Below are 11,532 nucleotides of genomic sequence, written 5' to 3' on the forward strand. Positions count from 1 at the left end.
TAACCCCCAGCCTGAAGGGAAAGAGTGCTCTAAAGACCTGGGATTTCTGGCATTGGAAGCGAATGCTGTTTCCACACAGAGTAAATTAGGAGCTGAGGTTTGCTGGCTGGTCACACTCAGATTCTAGTGTGGCAGTACTAGATTCAACTCTCTAAATAAATTTCAAGGCTTTGTGAAAACCTCTCCTCGCATTCAAGGGTATGTTTAATGGTTCCATTCAACAGATATTTACTGAGCACTTTCTAACTGTAAAAGGATAGTGTTTGCTTCTAGGGGACTAGAGACATGCCTACACATCCCTCATCTTCAAAGATGAACTCTATTCAGGATTCTTGTCCTAATCATTGTGGTAACGCCATCTGACACCTTGCATAGTACTTAGCTTTACGGCAGGCTTTAGAAATGGATTGGAACCAAACCAGACACGGTCTGTGTGCTCAATAGTGTTCCTGGATCTTGTTTTAAGAAAGTTCATTTTTCACACAGGTTTTTTTTTTTTGATACATATATTTATTATGCTGTAAAAAGCAACACTACCTGATTGCATTTAAAATAAATGTTTCCCAATTTCAGAATACTTACAACTTGTAGGTTTAAGATTAGATTCACTTTGGGAGGTTTTAGAAGCAAATACATTCACAGCTGTGTAATCCCCAGGAAGAATCTAAATCTGACATCAGGTCATTCCGTCCCTGCCAGACAGACAACAGCATCAAATGGTCAATAGCTAATCCAGCTCTGCAGCTAAAGGGCAGTGTCGGGCAGCAGTGGGGTATAGCATATTACCAAAGATAAGACCAGCAAAAACAACGAAGTATATAAAGCTTTAAATTAACATGACCATATAGAGCTCTTATGATACAGAAAAAGCACATATGTTACTAAAGCCAAAACAAAAAGATCTTTGGAGTTTACTGACGGCAGCAGTTAATAGCACAGTCAACAGCATTTAAAACAAATATATTATTACCAGCCAACAGCAAACAGCCCAAGCAGGAATCGGCGCATAGTCATAAATAACATCAGGAGTAAATAAGGGCACATTTAATTAAACAAAGATTTTACAGACAATTTTGATCTGAAAAAAGATGAAAACTCTTTGTTCCCAAATAATGGTTAGAACCTTTTATTATAGAAAAACCACAAAATCACTGATAATTTTCAAGTCAAACAATTGAACTGTCTTAATATTTCATTTTAATCACACAAAGCAGGCTCCTATTTGAGCAAAGTTATCTCAGTTGATTTCAATTAAAACATGTCTACCCTGTAATATCTTTGGGGATAATGCTGCTCCTGTGCCGCATCTTAAAAATGCTACCTGTCTTCACGGCTTGCTAGATCCATGGGGTAGGTAAGTACTTACCCACCATCCTCCCCGCGAAAGCTCAAGCATGGGAACAGCTTCATGCCTGGTGCAGCGAAGGAACACTGGCCGTGGTTTCACCAAAGGAGGTGCCATCTAGGTAATGGGAGGGCAGTAGCTATAGCCACTGGCTTAGACTGGAAGTAAAATGAAAGCACCTGGAGGCTGCTGGAGTAAGGTGCCATCAATCTTGGTAAAGCTTGGAAGCAGCAGTGTGTGCTCACAGAAAGCAAAAAAAAAAAAAGGAAATTGCTGTATGTGATAACGACTAGCGTCCACGTACTTGAGAATTCTGCTCATTTCACTAAACACAGTTTCAAAGAAGTCCATTTGTGCGCATGTGTGTGTGTGCTTAATATCAGAAGTCCTCACTAACATACCACTTTATCTCCTTGAAGTATGACAGGATAAAATGTATGTGCAATTCCTAGAAAATCCTGTTCTTTCAGTTTTTTGAAGCCCATTTTACTGACTTTCCAAATGAATCCTGAATTACCAACCCAAGACAAAGAAATTATAGGTCACGATTTAAAATGAAATGGCCCTTTTTCTTATTAAACCACAGAGCCCACCAAGAATTACACAATAGAAAATCACAAGAAATCTGGAATGATCCAGTAGTCCCTCAAGGAGGACAAATCTCTTGATGCAGACTCTTAATGACAGGCTTGGAAACAAACATTAGTTGTAGCAGTTCCCATAATATCAGAATAACTTTGGTAGCTTAGAATATTTCTGAATTTATATTTACCCTAGAAGCTAAAAAAAAAAAAAAAATCTTAAAGATCTGCAGTTGCACATCCCTTCATTTTTTAAACTGATAAATTTGACTAATTTATACTTAGTAATTTTGTCTCTGGTTCATCTTTCGTAGACAAATGGCAAAGTTCTGATGCCAGAAATAGGAGGCATTTTCTGACGTACTATGGAAAACATGAAAACTGCATAGTATGCCAGCACTCACTTTCCCAGCTAAAGGAAAGAGGCAGATAGCTAAATGTCTGAGAAGAGAGGCTGGACTAAGGGGATATAGAAAAAGGAAAAAAATTTTAAAGTATTATAACTACATTCACACATATGTTTTGGTCACCAAACATCTTAAACAGATTCCCTGATAAAGTCTAATCAGAATTGGTATCTTACTAACAGTTGTTAACTATTATAGTTTTTTAAGAGTCACATCGTGAAGCTAGGGTGAGAGAGAGACACTTTAAACACACAACCATAAGTGCATATAGTTGTTCAAACACTCAAACTAAATCTGTATTTGAAGTATTGAAAATCACACTGTTTGCTTCTAAAGGCAACCTTGACCCATTTGAACGACTGTACAACAGAGCTTAATTTATAAATGCATATCAGCAGATCATCACCATAAACTGAAAATTCACAAAACACAAATAAATCATGGAAGACCACACAATTAAGCTAGCATTGGTAACTATTTCTTTTACATCAAATCATACAATGCACGAGGTAATATTGCTCACATTATGGAGGGAGATTGTTTTATTTCTGTTTTCCCAAAGAGATCAGATTTGTCCTGTGCGCACAATGAAGAAAACTCCAGTAACACTGAAATGACAAATGTAAAATATACATCACTACCAGATAGAAATACACATGTTCTTCATAATCATTTTCCACAATTAAATAGGTAAGTGATTTAGATCTTGGGATTTAAGACCATTACAACAATCCATCAAGATTCTTATGGACGGTTTGATTCTCCTTCCCATTGTCAGAATCTCCTTGAGGTGTGTACTGGACTTGGTATTCTTGGAGAATTTTAAATACATCATGGTGTCCGAAGTGCAGTGCTTCATCCATGGGAGTGTTGTTCCACCTAAGCAAGTAGCACAGCATGGGCAGGGTCATTAGGTAACTTTTGTACAAAAATAACCACCCCACATTGCTAGATTTTAAATGCGGGTTAAATAGCCAATCAAATTTAGCCATTTTAGCAATTTTACAAATAAAAATTAATAATAAAAATGCAGAAAGGGACTTATAATTCAAAAAGCGGGCTCCAAGACAAGCTGGGATATGGAGAGGAGAGAAGAAGATCTGTGAAAGGATGTTGACACATTCAAGTGCTTATGGACGGAGCTTTTTAAGGAAAGTCCTTGTGTTAACAGATACAATAGCTCTAGGGTTCCAGAATTTTAACTTCATGAAAAGCCGAAGATAACTCTTTTTAAATAAAATGTTCAAAGAAAATTCAGGTATATAACATCCATCACTCTAACCTTTGACCGAAGATTTGTGTTTGTGTCAATTCAAAGCTACAGTAAGTCTCAGAAGTCTAGAAATAACCATGACCTTATTAGGGCTAAAACCCACATTGGCAGAGCAAGGTTGGCCCCAGAGGAACTGGCATTTTCATCACCTCTGGTAAGGATGGGAAGCCATGGACTCAGTTGGACCACTACACCACCGGAAGAATAACTCCCCTCTCAATACTTCTGGGACTGTACTACTTAGAGTGATGGAGATGAAGATTCGAGGATAAGAAGAAATGAAGAGTTGGGCCGGGCGCGGTGGCTCACGCCTGTAATCTCAGCACTTTGGGAGGCCGAGGTGGGTGGATCACGAGGTCAAGGGATCAAGACCATCCTGGTCAACATCGTGAAACCCCGTCTCTACTAAAAATACAAAAAAATAGCTGGGCATGGTGCTGCGTGCCTGTAATCCCAGCTACTCAGGAGGCTGAGGCAGGAGAATTGCCTGAACCCAGGAGGCGGAGGTTGCGGTGAGCCGAGATCGCGCCATTGCACTCCAGCCTGGGTAACAAGAGCGAAAACTCCGTCTCTAAAAAAAAAAAAAAAAAAAAAAAAAAAAAAAAAGCGAAACTCCATCTCAAAAAAAAAAAGAAGAAATGAAGAGTTGCCAGAAGTGGTTAATCACTTGTCAGAAGGGGTAAATCTTTTACAAGAGGAGACAGAACTATATAACCCATAGCCCTAGTCAATGACAGGGTATGATAGGTAGTTCCCTTACACTTCACAAACTGTGAAGCCTGTCTTCCTACCCCATCTCTCTCTACTTTGTTACAAAATTCTCCATGGAGGCTCATCTCTCTTTCTCCCTCTATCCATGTGCCACTGTCACCACCTTCCTAGTTTCACTTCTGTCTCCTTTCCTTTCATCTCTGTCCTGAACTTTCTGCCCTCTTAATGGGTTAACAATATGGAAACAAAAGGTTTTTAAAACAGTCTCGTTTTTAAAATATTGTTCAGTAAATTTTGGTAGCTTGTTTTTAAAATCAGGTAAGTAAAACTTTACATGTATCTTTGTGTTTCTCAAACAGCTGAATTCAGTGACTTTGAATAGGCCTTCATCAGTTTAGGGAGTCAGCGGTTTCAGACTTTTGAGTCATCCTCTACAGTATGTAATTATCCATCTTTCTAGAAAAATGGAACTTCAACCGTGTGTTACCCTTTTTACAACTCTTCTTCCATGAATTAATGAAAAATATAAACTTAAAAGAATATACGAATCCCAGCACTTTGGGAGGCCAAGGCGGGAGGATCACCTAAGGCCAGGAGTTCAAGACCAGAATGGCCAACATGGTGAAACCCCTCTCTACTAAAAATACAAAAATTAGCATAGCGTGGTGGCACACGCCTATAGTCCAAGTACTCAGGTGGCTGAGGCAGAAGAATTGCTTGAACCTACGAGGTGGAGGTTACCATGAGTGAGCTCGAGCCACTGCACTCCAGAACAAGACTGCCTCAAAAAAAATAAAAGAATATACGAATTTTGCTCAAACCAATTTTACAATTTAAGGCAACACTGATTCTATGAAATAGAGAAGAAGTCTTGTTGAATATCTAGTTATCAAGTTAGTTACTTAGCTCACTTTTTCTTACCAGACCGGTACATCTGCTTCTACATTTCTAGAGGCCAATTTAGGGCAAAAAAAACATTAACACATATACAAAGCACAGTAATATTTCCAACATGTATACATAGTGTTATAGTATTTTAGTTGGTATTGTAAATGCAGAAAGAAAACACTCTTCAATTTCATACTCTAGAAAGCTGGGATGGGTATTAAAATTGGGAGAAAGGGAGGACTGTCACCCTACATGAGGTTTTAGAATACTGCCAATAAAGGTCATTTTAATCATGGGGTTTTTTGTTTTTTTTTTTTTTTTACTATAGAAATAAAGTCAGGTAATCAGTGTTAGCACACTTACAAAACTGCTAACATTTGTCAGACATTGACATAACTTTTCTGCCTTTCTTGCAAGCTGAGAGCTTAACCAACAAAACCCAAGCCCTACCGGGCGCGGTGGCTCACGCCTGTAATCCCAGCACTTTGGGAGGCTGAGACGGGTGGATCACGAGGTCAAGAGATCGAGACCATCCTGGTCAACATGGTGAAACCCCGTCTCTACTAAAAATACAAAAATTAGCTGGGCGTGGTGGCGCACGCCTGTAGTCCCAGCTACTCAGGAGGCTGAGGCAGGAGAATTGCTTGAGCCCAGGAGATGGAGGTTGCGGTGAGCTGAGATCGCGCCATTGCACTCCAGCCTGGGTAACAAGAGCGAAACTCCGTCTCAAAAAAAAAAAAAAAAAAAAACCCAAGCCCTAATTTTAAAAAAGAGAGTTGGCCAGGCTTAATGGCTCACACCTGTAATCCCTACCACTTTGGAGACTGAGGTGGGAGGACTGTTTGAGACCAGGATTTGGAGGCCAGCCTGGGCAACATAGTAAGACTCTATCGCTACAAAAAAATTAAAAATTAGCCAGGCGTGGTGTATGCCTGTGATTGCAGCCACTCCAGAGGTTGAGGTGGGAGAATCGCTTGAACCTGGGAAGTTAAGGCTGCAGTGATCTGTGATCATGCCACTTGCACTTCAGCCTGAGTGGCAAGGCAAGACCCAGTCTCAAAAAACAAAAAGCTTAATAAACAAAGACAATATAGCTAAAGAGTAATCAACTTGCTCCACACTGGATTACGGCTCCCGGTTCTCAAATGAATCCAAACTCCTTATACATAACAAACCACCATCAAGTGTGTTTTTCCCCTTTCTTCTAAACTTCTCATTACTCACCGATTTATCCACTCTACTCCAGTACATAATGTCCAAGGATACGAGTATAGTTTACTGTACCATGTATGTGTGTAAGCTGTGTTCTTATTTCCCTGGCCACTTTGTTGGCAGCATTTGCTGAAGGATGAGTAGCAGTTTGCTATGTAGACCAGGAGAGAGAGGAGAAGAGCAGAATATATTCTAGGCATATTTCTCCCACTATAGATAGAGTGGCCCTTCTTCTCATTCTGTGCCTTCAGTCTCCTCTTCCGCAAGCAATGATTAAAATTTAACTTCCATGAAGCCTTCTAAAACTGATCCCAACCAAATCCACAAATTTCAACACATTATTTCACATTATTATTAAAAACCGAATCATGCTATATAAATGTTGAATCTCTGCCAACAATCACTGGCTTCTTTGCAAATTTTGAGAGAGAACATTCAGTGTTAAATTATCATCTTAAAATTTATGCTTCTCTAAAGGTTTATCTTGTCTGTGCTGTGTAGTTAAAAACCCCAAGAGGACAAAATTCCAATTTTCATTTCCAAAATGCCAAAAAAAAAATTGTTTTCTTCATACAGTGTATTGACCGATAGTCAAACTAACCTGAAAATTTCTAAATAAGTCTATTGACTATAACCTGAAAATTTCTAAAAATTCTTAGATAAGAAACAGGATATGGGAGATAGAATTACCTACCTAGCAGTAACAAGGTGTATTGACTTTATAAGCTATTACAGCAGGCTCAAGAATGTCTTCGTGGGTTTAAAACTTGACTGTTATAGTCCTACATAATAAAATACTGACATATTTAGAAAGTAACGTAAGTGCTCACCTGTCCTTGGGGAAAGGGTTTACTTTGCAGGCTTCCAGCAAAAATTTAACAACTTCAACATGACCTATACCGTCCCACCCCAGAAAAAGAAAAGCAGATTTTAGTACAAAATAGAAATTAAATCTGGAAAGAAAATAGATAGGAGTAGTTTCTGTGTTACCCTCTGCAGCAGCTACATGGAGTGCTGTTCTGGAATCATAGTCCCGCTGTTCCATGTCCATAGCCGACAACGCAAATCTGCAAATTGTAAAAACAGCTATTCATTGTATATGAAACAAATTTAACTCACATTGGATTTATAAAACAAATTTAACATTCATCGCATCAGTTCATCTAAGGCCCCATCTTTCATCAGGCTCATTGAGGGGAACTGCAGACCTTACGACCAGTACACAGGTGTTTTGGGTAAATGCCACTTCACCTCTCTTCTTCAGCTTTGCTTTCTTTAGGTAAGATTAAATGTTAACCACCTCTCACAGAATTGAGCTTTATTATATTATTGTTCAAAAATCAAGAATTATGCCACAACTGGACCAAGGTTTATATCTAAGAATGGCAAGAAACTAAGCACTATAATAAAGTTGTGTTTTTACTAAGACTCCCATTCTTGAACATTTCACAGTCTACAAGTATAGTATTAGTCAGACTTTAAAACAAGGAGGGGATGAATAGACAGTTTTCCACTTTGAAAATCAGCTGTTTGAGGCCTTAATGGGAGCAAAAAGAAAAGGAAAGAGAAAATCAGTCACAGCTCTACACAAAGGACCTTAAGTATACTGCAGTATATGGCCTTGCTCATCCTGGTGATCTGCAGGACACCAGACGCCCCAGTTGCTTCCCCCTGCACACACACCCACATCAAAGATGGGGAATGGAGGGTAGACAGGGAGAAGGTATCGTCCAATTGCAGTAAGCCACTGATACTAATTAGCCAGATTAGCTGAACAGTCACTACTTGAAACAGATACTGTCTTTTTTTCAGGAGGCAGAAAAGGAAAAGATTGGACAGCAGGCCTAAGGCACTGGAAGTGCTGATTTAATAAAAATCTGTTGGGGTCATTTTTATTAAAGGGAAGAAGAAGTGAGGCTTTAACCTTAAAATGGCTGCTGGCCTGGAAGCAACTTCATAAATATCTGTAAAGCGCATGCTAATCCATCCTGTAAACATACCTTCGAAGTGCAGACACATCTCCAGTATATGCAGCAAACAAAAGATTTATCACTGACTTTACCTGTGAAGAAAAGAAAGTTTAGGTATCCATAGGGCAAAACACATACAACGTCCATCTGTCACTGGTAAGTGATTTTCATGTGCTTTGAACACTTCAGCTGAGTCATGTGCAAAAAATCACCTCAAGTACACTTCTATAGCCAAAGAATGCATATGTGTGGTATTTTCTTCTTTTAACAGTGGATTGCAAGGGAAAAATCAATAATAAAGATACACGAGGAAAGGAATGGAATAAAATATATATATATATATATATATATATATTTTTTTTTTTTTTTTTTTTTTTTTTTTTTTTGAGACGGAGTTTCACTCTTGTTACCCAGGCTGGAGTGCAATGGTGCGATCTCGGCTCACCACAACCTCCGCCTCCTGGGTTCAAGCAATTCTCCTGCCTCAGCCTCCTGAGTAGCTGGGATTACAGGCACGCACCACCATGCCCAGCTAATTTTTTGTATTTTTAGTAGAGACGGGGTTTCACCATGTTGACCAGGATGGTCTCGATCTCTTGACCTCGTGATCCACCCGCCTCGGCCTCCCAAAGTGCTGGGATTACAGGCTTGAGCCACCGCGCCCGGCCAGGAATGGAATAATATTAATTGGCACAAAAGTGGAATTTTGTGAAACTTACATCATTGGAGCAACTGAAAACTGTTTGGAAGCCTTCCCATTCTGTATATCTCAATATTGTGAGCAAGTTTGTATGCTGGTAAAATTCACATTATTAAAAACTATATCATGCTGTATAAATGTCTAATCCCTGCCAACAATCTCTGTCCTCACCAATCACTGGATTATTTGCATATCTTAAGAGAGAACATTCAGTGTTAATTATCATCTTAAACTTTACTTGACTGGAAAGATAGCCTTTATATCAATGCCCAGGTGGTACAAATTGAGTTATTCACAGAACTTACGACACTGATCTGTTTAAAAGGTTTCTAAACTCCGAAAATATTAAGTCACCTCCATTACCTGCTCCAAGATTTCAAAGTGTATCTACTTTTGACAGTTATCCACTTGCCTTTTCTTACAGATAAGAGGAAAAGGCTAGTCATCCGAAAAGCCATTGGATTTTGCTCTGCTTTCATAAAGACTTTATCCATCCCTATCTATGAGAAATTAAACTATTTTGTAGAATATTTGTAAATGCTTCATAAATTCCCCACTTTCTCTTATACTTTGCAACTTTGACATTCATATTGATGACTCAACTGATACTGGACTCAATGGTAGAAAACAGAAGTTTAACTGGAGGAATGGAAAGTAATCCAGCTCTCCATCAACAAAACCACAGCCCTGAACTGTGCTTCAAGACCTTAACCTGGACATTTTCCCTTGCCACCGTGGCCTCCCCCTTCCACAACCCATGAGCTTTCCACATTAACTGGAACGGACCATTGCTGCAGTTCTCTCATTCAGCATTTTCAAAGTGTAATCTGCAGAAACTAATCTACAAAATGGTCCGCGAAAATAAGGGTCCTGTGGTTGGATATGAACTTAAAATGTTAAATCCCTCTCTTGGAGATTCATTAGCATATGAAAGGCTCTGTCAAGGTCTACAGTAAAGGAACCTAACTAGCTGAGCATACCCCCAAAATACTACTATTACTATTTGTGTTGATATCAAAAAACCTTAACCCCTTACTCCTTCAGTCCTTTAGCTTCCCTCCCAGCCATCCTTTCCTACTCTTGCCCAGTTTGTACCTATAGTTAATCCCTACAGCCCAGAACAGTTTTCTCAATGGGGAACGGGGGTGGAGCAAAGAACTAAAAAGCATCACCCAGAATGTTCTAAAAGCATACATAAACATCTCTCCCATTTCTTGTTGTCCTACTCCTATACCTCAATTTGATACATTTTAGGGAAAGGAAGTAAATGCATAGAGTTTCTTTTTTATAGAGATGGGGTCTCACTATGTTGGACAGGCTGGTCTTGAACTTCTGGCCTTAAGCTGTGCTTCTGCCTTGGCCTCCCAAAGTGTTGGGATTATAGGCGTGATAATGCCCAGCCAAAATTTTGTTTAAAGTCTCCTGGTGACTTTGATATGCACACTCTTCTGGGTTATGACCCATTGTTTCCCTTAATATCTTTCTTTTTTAATGGGGTCAGCTCTGAATTCTCAATTCCCTTTTTTCTCTTGGGTCACAGAATACTGACTGGCTATTATAGATTATCCTCCATATTTCCACCTGGTTTCTCATTACTGTTTGACAATTTTTCTTCTTGGTTCCCGCCATACTTTCGTCGGTCCTTTAATATCAGTGGAGCCCCTAAAAACAGAAGATCCTAACTACAACTTTGCTGAAAAGATAAAAAGCTGTTTTCATCTCTCAAAGCAAAAAGCTTCCTCATTTCTGAGACTCATATTTTATCTATTCCTTCGAACATTTACTCTCCAGATCACCTGCCCTTGTTCCCTTACTGATCCCCTTTGTTGCTAGCATCTTTAACTTTTCCTCTTCACTGGTTCCCTTAGTTTACCTTAAAACAGACATGACTTCGCCCTATTTTGAAAAACCAACACTTGACCCTACTGTTCTCCCTTCAGTGCATATTTCCTGAAAGTATATTTTTAATTCCCTGAAAATTACCTACACACTCATTGTTACCTCTAGATAGTGCTCTCCGAAGCTCCAGCAGCTTCCTAAGCCCCAGTTCCTTCAGCTCTCCCCAGCACCCTCCGCCCTCTCACGACTTGCCTTCCATGCTGATGCATCAACCTCATCTTCCTCCTGTTTGCTGCTTTGCAGATTCATTACCCACTTTCCACTGTCTAATAATACTCCCAAAGGCAGTTCCAATCTTCTTGTTTTTCAATATAATGTCCCTCAAAAGATTTCTATTCCTCTGGGCAGATTGACTTCCCCAATTTTAATCTAAGTCTTTGCTTCTAAGCTCCAGCCCTACAGCTCCACTTAATAGTCATTTCAAACAAAAACAGCAACAGCCCTGCCGGCTTCCCACCTGGCTCCAGTTCAGAACTCTCTGCCTACTTGCCATTGCTTCCAGGACTTTTAACAGGCATCTCAGACTTATACCCAAAATAGAATTTG

The 11,532-nt window shown here is 39.4% G+C and overlaps 1 protein-coding gene across 4 annotated transcripts in view; it reads right to left on the bottom strand.

The window, feature by feature from the left end:
• Positions 1-2,857: 2,857 nt before the first annotated feature.
• The window catches only part of GLS (glutaminase), an 82,990-nt gene continuing 74,315 nt past the window's right edge, over positions 2,858-11,532 (bottom strand). For 3 of the 4 annotated variants that reach the window (XM_010351559.3, XM_074399348.1, XM_074399347.1), the window contains 4 exons: positions 8,418-8,479; positions 7,408-7,484; positions 7,248-7,311; positions 2,858-3,212 (listed from right to left, as the gene is read on the bottom strand). In XM_010351559.3, coding sequence (XP_010349861.2) covers positions 3,056-3,212; positions 7,248-7,311; positions 7,408-7,484; positions 8,418-8,479 — 360 coding nt within the window. In that variant the 3' untranslated portion in view covers positions 2,858-3,055. The remainder of the gene's footprint in view (positions 3,213-7,247; positions 7,312-7,407; positions 7,485-8,417; positions 8,480-11,532) is intronic. The other variant, XM_074399349.1, reaches the window with a different exon arrangement.

The sequence above is a fragment of the Saimiri boliviensis genome, chromosome 5 (genome assembly GCF_048565385.1).
Source record: "Saimiri boliviensis isolate mSaiBol1 chromosome 5, mSaiBol1.pri, whole genome shotgun sequence".
Lineage (NCBI taxonomy): Eukaryota > Metazoa > Chordata > Mammalia > Primates > Cebidae > Saimiri > Saimiri boliviensis.